Here is a 20,862-nt window from a genome sequence, read left to right as displayed (position 1 = left end):
GGTTGTACACGCATAAAAGGCTATTCTTCTAAACTAACTGCACCGTACAAAGGGGGGAGCCATTAATTAATTTAACAGTTTCATATTTTGGATATTTCTCGTCTTTGTTATTTGCCTCGAAACTATGATTATGAACAAGTAAATGCTGTGTCTAGTCTATTATGCCATCTGCATTGTGTTATGTTTCACGTATGTCCTATCGAAATACACATACTGTTGATGATTCTTCCAAAATATTTAAAACGTAATCCATTGGAAATCAATTCTTTTGCCAAAATTGATCAACATTCTTACAGCTCAAACCCTGTGCTTTTTTGCACAATGACTTTAAAGTCCTTGCTGGATTCCATTAAACCATTAAACGCTAATGCGCACAGCCTTGCGGTAAGCTCCATTCCCAGCTCCCTTTTGTGCAGGATTCAAAATGAAACAACTTACAACATTCCTTGTCGGTGCCAAAATATGCTCACCGGTTCGCGCACCGAGCGCGCTGCAACATTTTTAAACGCACCGTGAATGGAGCTATCAATCCGACGCAATGGCCAGGGAAACAATCACTGCCCATCGGGGCGTTGTACACTACCCGCCCCGAGGGGCAGAAGCAGCAACGGCCTGAAGCTGGGAGCAGAAAAGGGGTGAAATTAATAAGCAGCATTAATAAGGTGAGAACGTTGCGAGAACCTTTTTCTGAACACCCGGCCCAGCCCGGCCCGGGTCCGGGAGTGTCGAAATTCAATCAATCATCTTCACGGCAGCAACAAGAATTCGTCCAAATTCATTCGAATTAATTGATGAAATCCAATATTAGCCACTGTGTTTTGTGGTTGAATGTCGGGGCTGGTGCTGCTGCTGATGCGTTTCACCATTGCTTTATTGTAAACGCAGAAAATCACACGCGATCATACTTTGTGTTGCTGTGTGCCCCTGCCACCTTCAGAAACATCGCACAAGATTCCTTCACACCTCTTATCTTCCGCCTCCTTCGGTTACGCTGGGCGTTTCGGCACAGACCGGGCCGAGCTTTGATCATGTCTTGCATGCATCCACGGGATATCTCTGACCGGGAATCAATCAACTAGCTCATACAAAGCTCACATCTTCATCGATCGTGGAGCACTGGTTCGGAAGCGATCTTTGCTCTCCACTCGATCGATATTGCTTACACTTAGGGTCCTTTTGCAGCCTGAGACTAAGATGGAAGTCGGAACCACTACTGGCTACCACTGGCTGAACCACCAACCACCGTTCGAAAGGTGTACGAAATGTATAATGATGGGCATAAGTATGTAATAACGCTTAATTGAACCGGCATCATTTGATTTCATTCAACAAATACTTTAAAGTACGCTTCTTTCAAGCTGCGTTATGCTCAGTGTGCGTTTTTTGTTTTGTGTCTATTCCATTCCGTGCCAGCTCCGTCCCGTCGTTCGTTATTATCGGGCCCGTTCACATCGCCCACATCGTGGATGGGTGGGTGGGTGTGTACGGAAGCTGTGATCGGAAAGGAATTCCGTCTTCCGCTTCGGGTGGAATGAGGAACTGACATTTTCCCACACTTCTGGAGCGCTAGTTGCGCCAGTTTTTCATTACCTGTGTGTGTGTGTTTTCTTTGGTTTTTGTTCTGATTTCTGTGATGCCGCGGCGTCGGACAACCGACCAACGTACGGCCTGAGTGTATTGTTCCGGTGGTTGTGTCGGGTGGAGATGCCAGCGTGATGATCGTTCTCCCGCATTGCTCGACTACCGAATCTTGTACGTGTGTTTGCCTTGCACTGATTGATTTCGGCTTCCAATCAGTGCCGAATTTTGCTACCAATGATGATGATGATGTATGATGAATTTCCGAAATGCCGCCGACAGAAATTATCGCTCATTCGCCGGCAAACCATTACCCCGAGGCCGAGTGCCTTTTGTAGCCCGGTGGGTACGACCATTTGGGAGCGATTATTGCGTTCGACCAATGGCCAATCTGTGCGCTGCTGCTTAGCAAGGAGGCAACCTTTCACCAGCTTCGTTCACTTTGCCTGTCTGTTGGTTTTATCGATGGTTTGCCGTTGTTGCTGTTGTTGTTGTTGTTGTTGTGCCACCTAACCTGATGGGAGGGCGCTGAGGTGGTACTGTTCGTTTCCTCGACTTCCTATTGCTTTGATTATGTATATGTGATTGTTTTCATTTCGGCTTTGTTTTCCGCGCCTGTTTCCCTCCCTGGGAGCAGAAGCATAAGACACTTACACGTCATTAGCGGCTTTTCGATTGTACAAAGGAAAATAAAGCAGCAGACACAAACCTACAGGCGCGGAATCTTTTGCTTCTTCTGTGGGAAACAACAAATCGTGGGAGAGGGGATCTGAAAAATCAAAACGATTTCTTACGCTATGCGTGCAATGACAATTACTGCCGCCGGTGCGTTCCATTTGAAGAAACGAAAGGTTCGCGACAGGTTACTCCGGATAGATGAAAACACCGATGGAATGGTTCTACAATAGACAGATAGCTTTGGAGTTCGTGTTTTTGGAATAACAATGAAACTAACAAAACTTATGCTTATTCCAATAAAATACTTTTTCTTGGGTACATTGTGTTGCTATCGATGTTACATATTTGCCGTATTAAAATTATAAATTAAATTATTGAGTGGCATTGATGCTCTTAAAAAATAATACAACCTGTCAACGGTAACATTGCGGGCCTTGATTATACATGTGTGGCGAAATGTGAAGAAAAAAACCAACAAAAAACTGGTTTGGCTCGTGCTCAATCTTTGCTCGATCGATATTTCGTACCAGATCGCCGCACTACTCATCAGATGCCAGGTGGCCAAGCATCTGTCACCATCGGGGTTGATGGGAAACAACCGATATGATCGAGACAGTAACTGTAGCCGATACTGTAAAGCTTCCAATCACATGCCGTGTTTCGATCGAATTCGAACACGTGCGAGTGATCGTTTTTCGGATCGGATTCAAACCCATGTTGGCTGTTTATTCTCATTTATACATGAATTATGGAACAAGTGCGTGCTGCCGTGCATTTCCAATTGCAACCAGCGCACCAGGACTTTGGCCCATCGCTGCACATCGCTGGGGCTGGATGTAAACAAAAAATAAAAACCGTCAGGTGGCAAAGCAAATGTTGGCATGCTCGGTGCTGCTGAATCTCCGCAAAAAACACGGTATCAATCATGATCGATAACTGGTTATCAATTATATTTCAGGCAATTGCTTTTCATATTTATGTACTGCTTTTTGGCAAGCATTTTGAAGGATTTTTTTTCATACCGCAAATGCCTGAAACCAAGGAAGAATACTTCAAACGATGTACGTTATCTTACTTATCGAGGTTTAAATGATGTACAAATGCTCTATTCAATACAAAATGGTACAACATAAATTTCCGAAAAACATAACCAACCGTAACAAATTGAACCGACGTGAATGCAATGTTCTAGAAAGCTAATGTTTGACGTTATTGGTACCAGCTGAAACCCATCCAATATCGTTCTGCCTTCTTCCCTGTGCTGTATACATCCTTAACGCATTTCCACCGGTAGTTGCTCAAGCAACACGTTGCGTCCTCAAACCAGCGAGTCAGAGATGCGCGTTTTACAAATTCTGCCCAAAATCGTCTGCTGTACCGCCGCTGAGAGCGCCGTTAGCTAGGCATAAGCCCCACGAAACGAAACTAATAAAGTTCAATAATTAATTTTTATTGCATATCGTTGCTACAGCACACGCCAGTTGTATCCTTTTTTTTGCTTTCTTCCTTTTTTATGTGTGACGGATGACGCCGACACAGGGTGCACACACTTCCCAGCTTGGAACAGTTTTATAGACTTTCTCCAGCACAGGCACGGCACAGAATGCCCACATGCCTTGCTCGTATCTGCTTTTGCGGGAAAGCGTGGAGCTGGAACACTTTAAAATAACGAGGATAAATTAACGTGTCAGAAACGTAACCCAAAAGGATGCTTTCATAGTTTAACTTAGACATCATAAAATTAGTTTTACGCTGCCGACACGTGCTAATGCATTGGGTTTGGGTTTGAACTGGTTTTATGTATGCGTCGTGTGTTTGGTTCTTACCACTTTAAGTTCGGAATATTGTTACTTAAAATTTGTTGTTTGAAATATTTTGAATTATTATTAAATTTATGTCACAAGATAAGATAGTGCGTTCAGCAATGTTTTGACTAAAATATTTGGTGAAACAGTTAATCGGTTTTATCGGTTCACTTAAAAAAACCCTACAATAGCTCATGAGAAAAGATCACTTCAGAAATGAACCTAGTATTGTCAAGCTAGATAACTCAAAAGAATCGAAGATGGTAGCTTAGAACAAAATGTGAGAATCCTAGACACGGTTCACCCCAAAAGAATACCAACCAGTCGGAACTGTCATGTGCTTTTTATGAGCAGTCGGCTACGTTGACTTGCAATGAAAATAAAATTTTATTACAATATTATCTTTGGCGACGAGGTTATCGATGGCGGCCCAAACATTGGCGACAGTATAGTTAAGGCCATCTTGAAACGATGAAGGAACGACAATGCTTTAAGAGAAATAAAAAATTATTGAAAGGTTCTTATTGTTGAACATCTACAAACATTCAAAATAGTTGATAAAGTACATACATAATGACAGAGTGAAGTGTATTTGTTTCACGAACATCTGACACTCTGCTTCAAATTTAACGAACTATCAGAATTTACCCTTTGGCTCAAGTGACCTAGATTGTGATCAGGAGTAAATATCCTGAGAGTAAGTTTCAAGTTTCATAGAGCATTGTTAAAAAAACGGTCAAAGAAAGCTGATGCGGTCGTTAGAGGAGTCGCTCGTTTTGCCATTTAAAACCTGCACATCGTAGCACCTTGTCAGTATGGGTTCTTAGATATCCGTTTTCGTGCATTATCCTGCCAATTTGTATAGGCAAAAAAAACAGTTTTTTTGTTGATCGAAAGATACAATGTAGCAGATTAGAACATGTGTTGGTTTAGTTGTTCATTGCAGTTATTTGTGTCTAAAATAAAAAAGATCTTACGATACGTCTCATGGTTGTTGATGTGCATTTATGTTTCTAACTATTTAATTTAGTTGAACGAGACGTATGCCGGTCTCGTAGTACAGTCGTCAACTCGTACGACTTAACAACATGCCCGTCATGGGTTCAATCCCCAAATAGACCGCGCCGCCATACGTAGGACTGACTATCCTGCTATGGGGGGGAATCAATTAGTCACTGAAAGCCAAGGCCACTAGTGGGTACAGGCAGGCCTTGACCGACATCGGTTGTTGAGCCAAAGAAGAAGAAGAAAAAGAAGAACGAGACGTATAAAGTTCAAACGACTAAAAATATAACACACACCAGAGAAGCTCTAATATGACAAAGGAAAGAAGTGCTAGGAAGGAATAATTTCTTTGTAGTTGACAGCAATCGTTGTCTGCCTTAATGAATGTGTTATTTTGTGTGTTGCTTGCTAAAAGATAAAAATACAGAAGAGTGAAGATTTCGAGTCATTTCATCTCAACAAACAACACTTCACTCACTGATGCATTCACGAATGCATGCGTAAGTGGGCGCTGGATGCAGAAAACAAAACGATATGAAGAGCAGCTGGATGTAATATTTTCCCTTTCCTACCTTCTTACCCGAGCATCCTTCCGCTGGCGGCAGACACAAACAAATGTGTTAAAAACAGTTTACTCAAGTAAAAACGGAAGCATTAACTGCTCGCTCGGGAAACCACTTCGACCAATAGCCAATGTGCGGAACAAAATGCATATACCATCAGGATGCAAACACCAAATACGTGCGATATCCTGAAGCCCAAAAAGAGTCCTCTGGCACGGACAGCCGGTCCCAACTGTTTCGCAGACACGTGCGGCCGTACCCGAAGATCAGGTTACACTAGCAGGACCAGCAGTTGGTCGGTTGAAACAGATCAGCTACCAGGCGCACATTACATCGACTTATGACGGCCCAAAGACGGGCGTCTTGTTATGCGCCGCCTGGCCGAATGGTAAACGGAGTTGTGTCCAAGAGGCTCATGTTCCGGCATGCTTTGCAAAAGCTACACGGTAGAACTCCCACCCTAAAGACGGGTACGACCAGCTCATAGTACACGTCGATTTGGCGGGTGTTTTTCACGGTTCAAACTATCTCGAATGATTCTTTTGCATCCGTATCATTATTTATTCTGTTTCGTTTTCGTCGTTTCGTTTCATGTAGTTTAATTTTCATGTATCTGGCTGGCAACGAAAGTAAGTGGAAGTAAAAGAAATAGTACAAGAAAACAAACAAATCAATTTCATGCTTCTTTTGAGAACAGTTGCTAAGATGAAACATAACAAAGAAGACCAAAAATAAACATTTGAATTGTTATGTTCATAGTATATATTTTTTATTGACATATTTTATAATATAATCGATACTTGCTAACTGTAGGATGCAAGATTATTCTTGAATCTTTCTACTCATTCCAATCATTACATTGATTATTCGGCTAAATGTAATCTTATAAGTCATATATAACCAGATGTGGTTTATGTTAGATCAAGAAATACTACTGTTATTGCCCCAATTAATAAAACGAGTCCATGTTCATCAATCTATCAAACATGATCTTTTATTTTTCTTCTAACTTACAAATTTTTTTTCATTCAGTTTAAATGGAGAAAGTAAAAATGTAAGCTTTGACACGCTGTATGGATATATAAAACATGAAAAACTTTCAGCGATTAGTTAAGATGAAAAACCGACAAAAAAGGTACAATGCAGACGATCTCTACAGCCACCACATGTTGCTGCAAGAGATGATTTTTTGGCACACGTCAGACACGCTTGCTACCCATATGGCGTATGGGTCGCGGATTTTTCGGCATCGCTATAAAAATGACCTGACCCTTATCCTTCGTTCGTGATCGTTTACCTTTTTAAAAAACCAGCAGGACCTGGCGCTGTCTTGGCAGCCATATCGATCTTAGCTGCAGCAACTGTTGCCAAAGAGCAGAAAGTTGCACATACTGTATGTGTATTGCTGTGGCTTCCGATCCGCGAGCACATGGAGAAGCTGAATCGTTCGAACAACCGGTAGCTCGGAAACGATTAAAAAAGGTAGCATTCGGTGCATTGTGCATGATTTTTGACAAGCGCGCATAAACGCAATACGTACGGCAACAGCAGGCAGACCTGCACTAGAGCGTCCCTGAATGGTCGGTGAAAGAATGAGGGAGAATGTGTAGTCTTAAGTGTTTAAACATTGAAGGAGGTAGTTCATTCTTATTCAGATGAAATTAGACCATTAAATTTCATAATCCTGAAAATGTCATTCGTTTGTGTTCATAAGTTCATCAGTTGAGTATTTCAGTTTGATTCATAACATCGACGAACTAAAAAAACGCACATTTTAAGCAATTATTGTTTTGTTGATTTTTGATGAATAACTGGAATATTTTGAAATAGAATTTTTTGACTAGATACAAACACTGATCTGGGAAAATAATTCTTCGACTTGAACTCTATGTGTGATCTTAACTGTATTTTCATAAGCTAGCTGCTCCAGTTTGGTGTGAAGCTTAACAGTTGTCAGTGCGCAAGTAGCGCCCTTGTGACTTTCGCCACAATGATTCTTCAAACAGGAGGGAGAACAGATATGGCAGCATACCTAACGCTTTTTTTTCGACATACCTAGGAAGGTCAACCATAAAGAGAAAGACTCCCAAAGTCCAATTAAAAATTACCTATAATCTGTCAACCTTCTGTAAACTGCAGAACCTCACTAGTTAGGCTTTGAACCCTGCCGACACGGGGTTGACATTTTCTAAAGCGAATCATTGCCTTTTATCGCTGATCATTCCTACGGAATTTTCTCTGACCGTACCAGGACCAGCAGTCGAATTCGTCCATTGACCGGTGTCCCAGATTTATTATCTTAATTTTCCGTCCATTCGATTGCAGTTGTACGCAACGTGTTCCTAACACAACACAGCACGCTGAAAGTGATATCCTTTTTAACTACCTGGATTGTCACGGCGTTAGGTCGAGGGCACAGCATGGAACAGCTTGGCGTTTCTTCTAACCGCTGTCGTAATTTTGTGCAGACTCTGCTATTGTTAGACCGTATTCATTTGTCCTCTTTTTCGATTATGTTTACTTGACAAATAAGTAAAACTGACCAAACAAACCACCTCGGAGAACGGCCGTTGGCTCAATGGAACCCCGGCCATCCCGTCGCTTCAATTGTGGATAGAATTTCTTAGAAATTAGTTCAATGTCTGCCAGTCCAGTAGTTGGTGTTGCTTTAGGATTAAAGGCACCGGCTGTGTTTCCGGATTCCTATTGGAAGGATGGAGAGAAATCAACGGTGGTCTCCTTAAAAAAAAACACTATCTCATTCTTACTCCATCAACAAATGGCATAAGCTATCGGCCAGAATGCGTGCGTTTCTTACAAATGCAACCTCAATGGAACTTCTATAAATGAGCAGACATCCAGATCACACCTACCACCCTGATCGTGGCTGGAGACACGATGAGAATGGGCAAGGTAATCACCGAAAAACAAACAGACCCACAAAAAAGGCTAGAATGTCACACTCAGGTCACAGGCTGATTAAGTCTAATTTATTTCAAACCTTTCAAACTTCCTTTGATCTCTACAGGTCCATGCAGGGAGACCTCCAGTAGGACATTGGTTCTTCTCGTCGTGTCTTTATACCAACAAAAAGTGACTTGATGTTCCCTCGTTCTAAAGTGTTCTAAAAAAAAAGCTAATGATATTGATTCGAGAAGCGGGCGCTGGTTTTTTCCGTTGTCATTTTACAGGAACACACCAAGTGTCTTTAGCGGTACCGGCAAATGCAAAGGATAATAATGATAATGATGATGGCGGTCGTGTAATTTTCAAGATAAACTATCTAATGATACAGAACGCAACTGCTCTATCCAAGCCGTCAATGGCTTGTAGGCGCGAGTGACATATTGAACACGAGCGTAATAATGTTCAGGCGAGGTCACCCTTTCCTGTATTTCATGGGATCTTTGTTGGAGGTTGTTGGAGGAGGATTCTATGGTAATGTATTTATTTGATTGCTTGTGAGGTCGCTGGCCGTTTATTTAACCAAAGAACAAACGAATCGACCGTAGGATAAGATTCAAAGCCGCACACCATTAATGGGTTATTGATGGCGCTATGAAATGAGGTTCTAAATTATTGCGAGAGAAAAAAAACAACTCATTCGTGGATTACGACATATTTATAAAATAAAGTAAACTATTTCAACATATTTTACAAGTTCAGAATATTCCTAATCCATGCATACTCGCTTAATTGAATCATTAGTATGTAAAATGTAAAAATTGCTTGAATTCTTCACTTCCAGGCTTCTCAGTATAATTAGCGCGAAAAGCTCATCAAGGTCAAGAGTAAAAAGTCTTCAACTTACCACGTTCACGAAATCCTGGAAAGAAATTGCCTCCACCTTGGAGGTCTTGGCTTTTAGTGCGCGATCGTACAGTATGTCACGTTTATTAGGCGGAACGTTGGCGAGAAATTCTGGCGATTTGAGTGCTGCGACAAAATCGTCCACGGGAATTTCGCCAAATCCTTCGGGATCGAACTGCAAAGAGGAGAATGCAATTACAATTGACGGCGCACAGGGCAAACTTTGCAGCAGTCTCGCGAACTGATTGTGGATCGATTGTGCGATTCGAGTTCATTTTGTGGTGGGTCATGCTTACCGCATCGAATAATTGACGCCATTTCTGTGGAAACACGAGAGTTGAAGATCGATTCGTAAGTTAACAAACGCTGAGAGGCATACAGAATTAAAAACTTGGTAAAGAACACCAACGCGTTTCCCACCCTCCCAGCAAGTTCAAGTTTGTGTGCATTCAAACGCGCATACTTACATCCTTCATAAGTTCCCGCCGCAGTTCGACCTCGTCGTACTCCGAGTTGAGATCTGTGTGGTCCGTCTCGTAAACAGGTTCTCCGTCACCGGACTGTGAGATAGTTCCGATACTGCCGAGCGACCCGGCAATCGTGGAAATGTGCTCGATATCGGCCAATGTTTCTTGTTGACTGTTGCTGGCAGCATCAAGCTTGCCACTGCCTCTATCATAACCGGACCACATGACGTGTTGGTTTGCATGGGCTGGATGAATCGAACTCAGTAGATGAGTCACCGACCAGGTTCGTTGGATGATGTTGTTTTCTTTTCCTGGATCGAAAGTGTAGTATCTTTTGATGAGGTCTACGTATGAAGATGTGTCACTATTAAAGCCTCATGCATGGTTTCCACTCCTGTTGTCATCTACGGCATCCAACATCCTCTTTTGTGTTGGTACCCTTCAAAGCCATCCAGAAGGCATTCCAGTAATTTCCCATGCGTAAAATGAAGCCGTTATCGGAAGCCCAGGACTATCTCTGCACCGGTCTGTAATGTTGAAGGGACAGGGTTCATGTAGTGAAATACATCTCTTTAAGACAGGAAAAGATTCACGGTCAAGATTCTTGATTCAAAGAGTAACAGAATGAGTTATGGCGTGAAAATTAACGTTATTCAAAAGAAAGTGTTTATACCACCGAGAAGGCAATGTAGTAGACCACCATGATAACGACCACCGAGAAATTTTGGAACCCGTTACTATTGATAGGCGCCACACTACAATAATCATGAGCTGGAAAACTTTTCTTTTGTTTGATTGAATGTGACCGTACTATAAAATTTGATGTGATCGCATGAGTAGATATTTTTTCTGTTATGTCTCATTCAAGTTAAAAAATGCACCTTCTGAAATAGAAGGATGGCGCTTCAAATCATTGCAATGAAAAGAAAGGTACGGCAAGATGCACTCCCTGTTTCTAAGGTTCCGTTAGGTTTATGATATAATCTTGCTTCAGGCCACCATACCAAACGCTCTAACGATCAGAAATGAAAAACGGTCAATCACGCCATTGCCGGAGTATGGCTCCCGAATGCAGCCAGCATACGTATAAATCATCATCGTATCTGTTTTCTATTCTGTTTGTGAGCAGGACATACAGAATTCGTGTCATCAGCAGGACCCCTGCTGCAGTGCCGAATCATTCGGTGGAACGCTAAACCGATCACTTTTGGTTCCTACCATCATGATGGTTATGCGAGATAACAAAGGACGAGAATAGTCGTAAAATTGTTTAGAAAGGTACGAGAAAGTTCATTACGCTAGCCGCATAGCTGATGTTCAGATTTGGAAGTTTTGTTTAGAATCAACTTGAACCAAGTTTCGTCAACTGATGTGCTGATTGTTGAAATGTGCCAGTGTGTAGAAGAAATACAAACTGGTATCAAAAATATAGCGAGGAAAACTTATTAGTAAGGATTATTCAAAAAAACTGAATCTACTGGATTAATCTATTAACGCTTTCAAGAATTAGCTGATAAAAATAGATACACATTTCAATTTAACACTTTCGCTTGAAAATGGGGTACGTAACCATCAATCAAGCGCTCATAATATCAATACTTTATTCTTAAAGCTGTCCACTAAACCAGTGTGGAGCATATAATCGGGCCCGATTTTGCAGACAAACTGCGGTAGGCTGCATTCTGTTGCAGTCAACACTGCAATGCATAAATTACAACCATCAGCCGGACTTCCTCCCTCAATGAGAATCAAATATAGGACCTTAAACTTCCTTACGTGCCCTGAGTGGCCGACTAAATTTTGAACGCCCCTTTCGTTCCGATAGGGTTTGACGCTGGCCATGAATAAATGAACGCCGTTGAATGTCTCGTACGATAGCATGCGGAGTAATAAATGTGTTGCTCACTTTGCATATTTTATACCCTGTTATCATGAGCCCATTCTGCAGGTACTGAGGTCTATAGGGAAAGCATACTCACTGGTAATTTCTCTATTGCCGATTATATTTAGGAATGTTTCTCGAATTTTTCATTTTTTGCTATTATTTTAGCTATTTTTGGAATGGGAGGGGTCATTTTTTGGATGTCAAGCATATTTAGGGTAGCGACAAAAGGTTATAATATTAGCTTTTATAATGCAATATGTTTCTTTAACTTATTTACAGTAAATAAGCATTAAATTATAATTATAATTATTAATTAAGAATAATTATAGCAAAAGCCAAACAAATAGTCTTTTGGTTTGCTATGTTGTAATTTTGTTTTATATGATCTAATTATACTTAAGACAAAGAAGGTCAGTGGTTATCAAGTTTATTTTTATAGATAGAATGTGCTCTTTTGTTCTATGTTCTATTTGGTTCTACATCGGTGTCATAAAAAATAAGATGATTTTGGATGAAAAAATTGGTGTAACTTCATGATATTTATCCGTTTACTAACATTATTTACCTTTTCTAATTACATCGGTTCCTTAATTGCAGGATGTTTATACCATTATAAGTATAAGGATTTTGTACTTATATTTTTCAATTCACTTTCAATTCACTGTTACTCAATATTTCTTGCTTGTCAAAATTCACTAAAACTAGTTTTCAACTCTTTTAACAACAAAAAATCTCCCTAGTTCGTATCTTTCCGTGCAGTGTACAACACCCCTGAGGTAGGTTTATTCTGCGTTTCCGTTGATTAAATTGCATTACATATTCATTCCCCCGGTAGCAAAAACATCACAATTCCATACGTTTCTCTAGCAGCCTGTGACTCACTGCACTAATACTACGAAACGCATTTATAGGCATTCCTATTTTATCACAGCAAAGTCAATCGTGCACCGACCCACCCCACGGTACAGGAAACACGCGCGCCTACACCTATACCACAACACAAACGCTCTCCCCTAACGCACTGCCGCATAAGCAGGGAATAACACGAGATTTGGGAGTAAATGATGGCACACAATTTTTGGGCTAGCCTATGATGAGCGATTTTGTATTGCTGGTGTTGTACTGTGTGTAAAATTTGAGACACTTGCAATGTTTGCATTCATTAAATTTGTTTTTAGAAGCACATTTGTAGCAGGACACTGGGCACTGGTTGGCAATGTTAGCATTGAACGGCTATCCAACGATTATGGTAAGCAAAATACACACACCCTTAGCACTGTTTTTGAGGCTTTTCGACACGGTGTTCGAGAACTATGCACACTTTAAGAATGGCCACACGTTTTATACGGTAAAACAGGACACGACCGAATATTAAGCACTTGCCTATGCTGTAGACACGCTTTCCAGTAGCGTTTAGCCGACTTTGTTTACGGCCATTTGTTGTCGTTTTGTCCCGGAACTGGCCACTGCGATAAAACGCAACCGAGGGCAAGAGGACTCTGCAGTGGAAAGGAACACATTTTGATAGACAAAATGACAGGACGCCAATGGCGACGACTGCGCATGCGCCAGTTTGAAATAGCAAAGATATCGCAACACGAGGATGAAACATTTCACAAGGAAATATTTCATTCTTATCTGGGTTTTCGGAGTAATACATATATGGCATGGCAATATGTTGAACGAAAAGTAAATTGAACCATTACTTTACAAACATGTTAACAAGCCAAATGTATGTTTTGGAATATCTGCATGAAGTTTTGTCTCTTATTTGGAGATAATTTTAAGCAAAACATTTAAAACCATCCTTCTTTCCTCTCCCTTCATTGCCCTAACAATGCTTGGCGATGATTTATCTGCCAACTGGTTGTGTTCGGTGTGTCCTTTTTTTTTCAAACACAGCACAACAGGAATTAGTTTTGGTTTTCTTTGGTGGAAAGTTGTGGATATGAAATTGCCGACTCCGTTTCTTCTCCCTTTTGTCGCCTTTTGTGCGTTAATTCCCTTTTAACCGTCGATGCGTTTGTGCAAATGTGCTTTGGCTTGCGAGACCAACCACAGGTATAATGAAAACGTGGTGCACGGTTCACCGATACCGGTTCGATTCCTGGGTCCCTTAATGTTTTCCTTCCAGCCAGACGTCGGCCATGAATGGTGTCTCAATTTATTTTTATTTATTTGTTCTTTATTTGACGACATCGGTACCGTTTAGCAGGGGCTGAGCTTGAATGCTTGAATAGATCTGCTTGACTGAGGGGTTTCCTTTCGGTGATTTCGGGGGCTTTGTCCACGCAGTTCCGTCTGTGCATTGTGTTTCTTCTAACGCTCAAATTGGTCGAGATTAATACATTAACGCGCACGACCGCATGCCACTACAGCATGCAGGGGGCTGCCCCGCTGCGAGATCACATTTACACGGTTGACAGTTTGGCAGCAACAGCAACAGCAGAAAGACGGAAGCATTGCAAATCTCTGCAGTTAATGCAAATTCCACCAAGAACTTTGCCGCTTTCCTCACCCGTAACCAATCCTTCGGATGAGACAATTAATTTATGCCCGGTCAAATTGGATCTTCGTCTTAAAACGGTTCTAATGCTCGATTGTTGTTGTGTCCGGGTACGGGTTTGGACGTACATTCTTGCAGAAAATTGTGTTCGGTTGTTAAGTATGCAGCTAAGAAAACTGTCCAAAACCGATGGATGCTTACGTTGGAAAGAAAGCGTAAACCGACGGACCTCAGCGTTGGAAATATCCTCAAAAACGTTCGATGCAAAAGCATTTTTAAACCGTGGGAACCATTTAAGGTTCACTCGTTTGTCGTAAACTTTTGGTGTGAAACCCTCGTAAAATCATATCGTTCGATGGGGCAAAATCTCAGAAAAGAAAACAGAGAGAAAGGAAATGTTTTACGATTGGGAAAAACCTCTAGCACTCCCACGTCCGTGAGACAGGTAAGTGTACGTGACGATTTGATCTTTCACCGCACGGCCGCAAGGATGCTTGACCGAATCCTGCGCCGGATAGTGAGAAGCTGTGTGCGATTTACATATTTTATTTGGGGCAAAATGGAAGCATTGCTAAACCAAACAGACTTTCTCACGTTTAACGCTATGCGGTGTGATGCATTACGGACGCGCAATGGGATTTGTGAAATTGTATGAACAAATAGTTTTTAACAACGATCAGGTACATCTATTTGTTTTGGACGTCTAAACTCGGCTATGATGATCATTTTATAACTTTTTAAAACTTAACAATTCCGTGGGAACAATCAGCGGGACGTGTTTGTAATCATTTGAAGTGAAGAAATCCGGAATCGTTGGCATCATAAAATGTTCGATCATAAATATTCCGACTAAAATTGCTCATCTCATGGCAAAACGATTTTTTATATTGCCAATAAATTGCTAAAATTACTTAAGTGATAAAAATACCTCAAAATTGAACCTTTCGTATTAAATTCATTTTCTTGTAGACGCATATGTTGCTCAGAATTAATGAAGAAATGAATATCAACCGAAAAGGCATTACGCCCGATCACATGATTAATGATCGTGTATGGTAACGATCAGAAACCCGATCTTTTGATTAGGCAGCAGCAGTCAGTAGCATTTCGGGGGTTTATCTTTAAAACTAGCAGCTTTCATACATTCATATTAGTCCACATGATAGACTTGTGACGCTTTTAACATACATTTCGGTTAAAGGTTGCAACGACACCAAATGCTTCTGCGGAAGAGCCTGGCATTTGCCACGTTCAAAGACGATGCATCACGGTATCATTCATTTATCAACAAGTCTAGCAATATGCTGTGGATTTTGTTGTTGTTCGTTGACTATGAATGCATGGAACGCAGTGATGGAACGTAGCACGCGTCTTCGCAACAGCAGATGGTGGCTGCAAACTCGAGATCCGTTGGGGTTGGGTTTAGGCTTATCGCTCTGGAGTTGATCTTTTCCCTCTGCTTATGGTGGATGTGAAAGAAAAGATGTGAAAAAAGGTATGAATTCAGAATAAAGCTCCTTTTCCATTTCCTTGGCAAATGATGGACAAGATTAGCAATCGGTAAGGGAGAAAGCTACTGAGCGAAGAAGATCTGATCTGATAGATCTGTTCGCCTACCCATAATACCTCCATGCGATGGACGTATGTCTGTGTATCTTTTATATTGAAGCGCAGGGCGGTATTTGGGTTTGGTTTACTGCTGCTTTTGTTCGGCCCACCGAATATCCTTTTTGGGCTATTTGTTTCGTCAGCTTTCGTGGTGGTGGTTTCGTCGTGGTCTTATCGTGGTGCCCATTTGTGATGAACTTCTCATTCGATCAACACCGTCCTGTGGGTGCTATAAATAAATCAACATGCATATGAGTTGAAAACGCACGTTCAAGTGTATGTTCGTGTTAATGAATAATGCAAAAGTAGGCAGTGGATGATCTATTCGATTCTTTTATTCACAATTTTACATTTAGTTGTGAAGGAAACTATAAAAAAACAATAGTTTTACTATACTATAATACAACATTGCTTATAGTTTTGTAAATACAAACAAAATGTAAAATTTTTGTTATCTTCGCTGGAAAGATCAGTTTTGGCGCATTGCGAGCGATTGTGACGCCTATTCGACGGTTCTCGGTAGTCGAACCGATCCAACCAGAAGCGTTATAGCGCAACCTGATCGTCATCGGGCGTTTCCCTTAGCGCGTGCCTTCGCGCACGATGCACCGATCTCTGCTTACATCACTTGCCAGCTGTGTTTTTTCTTCTCTGTGCCAGCCTTTGCATGTTTTCCTGCCTTCATTTCCTTTACAAAGTCAGAAGCTTAAACCTCACGCCGAGCCTTATTCCTTTCCTGACTTCCTGTTCCAGCCGGCACCAACATTTGGGCGGCATCATAAAGACGAGCAGGAAATACGAAAAACAAGCGCATATGGTGCGCTGGCGCGATCCTGTACACCAGGTGTGTATACTTTTTCTTCTTTTGGTCAGTTTCGCTTAGCGATTGTATTCATAATTTGTTTTGTGTTTTTTTTTCTTACTACATGCATCAAGAAAAGGACAAACGTAATATGGTAGGCAATTGCGTGACATTATTGCATTCGATTGCTTGGCCGTTTGCTCGCTTTTAGCGGTATTTGCGGCGTGATCAAACAATATCCCGCTGAATTAATTTATCATCATAACTGCGAATATAATAGAACTTAAAGCTCTGTCACGATGATTTATGCAGACCATCAAACGCCACCCTGATCGGTAGTTCCGGTGTGTGTACGCTTCGGGTACCCCGAAATTTAAATCGTGACTTATAAGGTATGCAACTCATGTGTCTTACCATCATCAGTACTTTGCACTGCTGGCTAGAACCGATTCATTTTGGCTGAAATGTTGATACTCTTCGGCCATTGTTTTTAATTAGCACGCTTAACTGGGGCTGCTAGCATGCATGCATAAAATGATTTTGGTTTGTTCGATACACGGATTCTATCATTAATATTCAATTAAATTGCAATCTAGTGAGAAATGGCTGCAATGATTCACAAATAAATTAAATTCTTAAATGGATAGGAATACTAAAAAAATCTTTGGATATGAATACTAAACAAACAAAAAATAATGAATCATAAACCCAAGAGCCGTAAACTATTTATTCGTGCATCACGTTGCTGTATCCAAACCGACACATCACGACCGCAGTAATATTTTCTTTGCTCACATCGGCTAGTTTTTTCAGCCTAATGTGGCACATGTATCAAACCAATCCGGTAAGTTTATTGACCTAACTACGCTAAGTTCCTTCACCGAGGTATTTGTATGTAATGTAATTATGCAGTCGATAAGCCGGCAAGCTAGCCCTCTGCTCTAGTCAAACGTCCGAATCCATTGCTCTAGGAAATCAAACGCAAACATGTACGTGTACTGACTAACCCGTAGTCGCTCATTTTTGTTGCTATCGATTCGAACGCGGTGCTGGCGAGGTGAAACAAAAATCAACAAAAAAACCCCAATTTAGGTTGTTATCGTATGAAATATCTTCAATAGCAGTTTTTGTCCCGAATGGGGATTTCATTAGCGAGTTGGTGGTGGTAAAAGTGTTATAAAGAAAAACAAGATTTTTCATTACTTATACTATGCAAGCGTAAAAGGCACATGGAATGGTTGCGTGAGTACTTTCTGTTGAGTAGGGGAGTTTGCGTGACTATTGCATAGCACGGAGGAATAGAAATTCGTCTAAAACGCTACGAATTGGAAGAAAAAAATCAAACTACACACATTTTTTCTCGTCCCAGCAAAGGATTATCATGCAATTTGGTATTGCTATTCCTGAGGAGCATGACTTATAACATGGATAATCAAACAACATGGAAAGTGTGTTAGAAACGTTATCGGTTAGAAGCAAAATCGTCTCAATGACTTACGGGATGTATACTGGTTTCCCAAATTTATTTGTACCACGCCACAGGACAGTTACTCTTTGCAGCACCTAGTCACTCTTGTAGGAGCCTGTCCGTCTATGGAATAGAACATTGCCAAACGGATTAAATTTGTTTTTTTTTTCTCTCTCTTTCTCTCTTTCATGTAAGTATTTTAAATTTTATATTATTGTTGTGTATTTAATGTCGAATAAATGCAGCTTCATAGTTATGATTTTTTGTCCGTAATCGTAACTGACCGTAATGCTATTCTATCCCTTACAGTTAGGGTTAGATTAAGTTGAGTATTTGTATCACATATTTGCAGAAACACTGCATAGGCTTCGGCTTATCAGTATCATTACTGCCAGTTTCGAATTTGTTTTTCAACCACAAGCTATAGGATTACAGATTATCGAATACGAAAGCTGTACAATCGCTCGAAAGACATTGCTTGTATCAGCTTTCCTGCGGTGATGAAACGCAATAATATACACACGAGCGATCGAAGATTTGCACCATAAATTGCACACAATATAGGATTCCTCATGGAAACGGAAAAAAAAGAAATAAACAGAAAATAAAATATCATACTCTGACGCTCCTACGCATCCCAGACGCTTCTGATGCATGCTTGTCGCCCAACTGTCCTACAATTGCAAGGAAAGGGGACTAAAAACTGCATGAAAAGACCACTAACGACGCACATGTCACGTACAAGGTGCTTCCCGGTTCGTCCATTAATGCACCGGCACCCTTCCTGGGCTGAGCTGGCGGCAGTTTTTCATGCTTTATTATTAGTTTCGACCTACAGCAAAGCGAATTGATCGGCACTGAACGACCCCGGTTCCAAAGGGCAAAAAGGAAATCCATATCCTTACGGAAGAAACACGCATGCCCTTTATCATATGCTTCACACACACATACACACTCTTGTTTCAGATGGTAGAGATCATGTTTCCGTGCGTTCTGGAGGACACCTTCAATAGGAAGCTCCTCAATTTAGGAGCCGATGCCGATGACGATCAGTCGGTCGGATATCGGCGTTGGATTACACCTATACGTGCACGGCCAGATAGCGAACCGTTTGTGTTGATTTTTTGGCATACACTCCTCGTCTGCAGTTCGTGCTGCGTATGAACAGAGCATCGGAAGCGCAGGTGGTGACAATGGGCGCTACTCCGTTCCAGATCCGACAGTATGCAGCAGCGATGCAGAGGAAACGAAATAAGAAAGGAACGTGCAAACAAAATAGCTCTTCCTGCTCATGGGCTCTGGCACGTTCCATATGCCATTCGAAATTGTACATTGTTTGTGTCGTCGTAGGATCTACCGGTGGTGTTAGATACATATTTCACTGTGGATGATTCGAGGACAAAACTACCAGTAAATTTCATAGTGTATTTGATTTTTTAAAAGATACATTATTTCTGCCAAATGATAAAAAAGACTTTGTATCACATATAGTTTATGTGCATTTTTTTTAAACAGTGATATTATATTTAGGAAATGTTTATTAGAATGTGATTTTTTTTAAAGATAAAATGTATTATTGCATTCTCATTTTATTACTATGTTTTTGTGTATAAATAAAATTTCATTTATTTCCAATAACTACTGGGCATCTGTATCTGAAAAATATCGGTGTATTTATAATCGAGGATCAGAAGAATAAAAAGTGGTAAACATTTATTTGTAAATGAGTTTGTGTAGCGATTCTTATCACTATACACATATAAGAATATGAAACAACAAAGTTTTTATTGAGGTTTGATATTTTTGTCTCAAAAATTCGTGCCGTTATAGTCTCTTGGTTGATATATTAAGTACGGACACGCAAGTCAGTAATACTAGATGAGTTATATATAACGAAATTCATCATTCTAAGAGCTTTTTCATGATCATATAATAATTCAAATTGCACTATTATTTTTTCGATTTTGTCTAATATGACTTCCAAATAACTATATTCATGCGATCGTCATGAATTCTTCTATCTTCTATTTGGCGTAACGTCCTACGCCACAGGACATGCCACAGGTTTTTGGAGACTTAATGCATTACCACACAGCCGAATAGTCAATCCTTGCTAGGGGGAGACGGTCCATTCTAGGTTTAAACCCATGACGGGCATGTTACTGAGTCGTACGAATTGACGATTGTACCACGGGACCGCCCTCGTCATGGATAAGAAGCTTTTAACTTTTAGAAAAAAATAGAATCATTTTTCTCTTTTTAATTTAATTGAATAATTTAATAAATTCATCAATTGTTTTCAACTGATGCGATATAATATTATAATAGAATGTAATCTCCTTAGCACATTTTACACAACATACCACCGTCTTCTCTATAAAAAATATATATTATTTCCTAACAGCAGAGCAGTTACATAACGTTTTACTTTAAATCGAAAATAGAAGTTATACCAATGAATAATGCGCGATTTTGTGCTCTTATTTTAAAATTATTATAAACTATGTTTAAATTGACAACTATAAATTAAATCAAATTAATTATGTTTTTCCAGCTGGCCTTGTCACAGGAATGGAAACAAACGGGCTATATTGCTTAGTCCTTTTTATGCTCATAATTATTAATAAATATCAATAATAAATAATAATCATTCAAAATATAGTAATTTTTAACTAATTTCAAATTTT

General features: G+C 40.5%; 1 protein-coding gene across 2 annotated transcripts in view; it reads right to left on the bottom strand.

The window, feature by feature from the left end:
- Positions 1-13,272, bottom strand: part of LOC120895452 (protein rhomboid) — a 46,934-nt gene extending 33,662 nt beyond the window's left edge. The window contains exons 1-4 of one of the 2 annotated variants that reach the window (XM_040298814.1): positions 12,357-13,272; positions 9,907-10,433; positions 9,736-9,759; positions 9,441-9,614 (exon numbers count right to left, since the gene is read on the bottom strand). In XM_040298814.1, coding sequence (XP_040154748.1) covers positions 9,441-9,614; positions 9,736-9,759; positions 9,907-10,131 — 423 coding nt within the window. In that variant the 5' untranslated portion in view covers positions 10,132-10,433; positions 12,357-13,272. Of the gene's footprint in view, positions 1-9,440; positions 9,615-9,735; positions 9,760-9,906; positions 10,434-12,356 lie in introns of those variants that run through there. The other variant, XM_040298815.1, reaches the window with a different exon arrangement.
- Between the last annotated feature and the right edge of the window lie 7,590 nt (positions 13,273-20,862).

This window comes from Anopheles arabiensis, chromosome 2 (genome assembly GCF_016920715.1).
Source record: "Anopheles arabiensis isolate DONGOLA chromosome 2, AaraD3, whole genome shotgun sequence".
NCBI classification, from domain to species: domain Eukaryota; kingdom Metazoa; phylum Arthropoda; class Insecta; order Diptera; family Culicidae; genus Anopheles; species Anopheles arabiensis.
The sequence above is the reverse complement of the archived record's forward strand: the minus strand, read 5'-3'. Positions and strand labels throughout refer to the sequence as shown.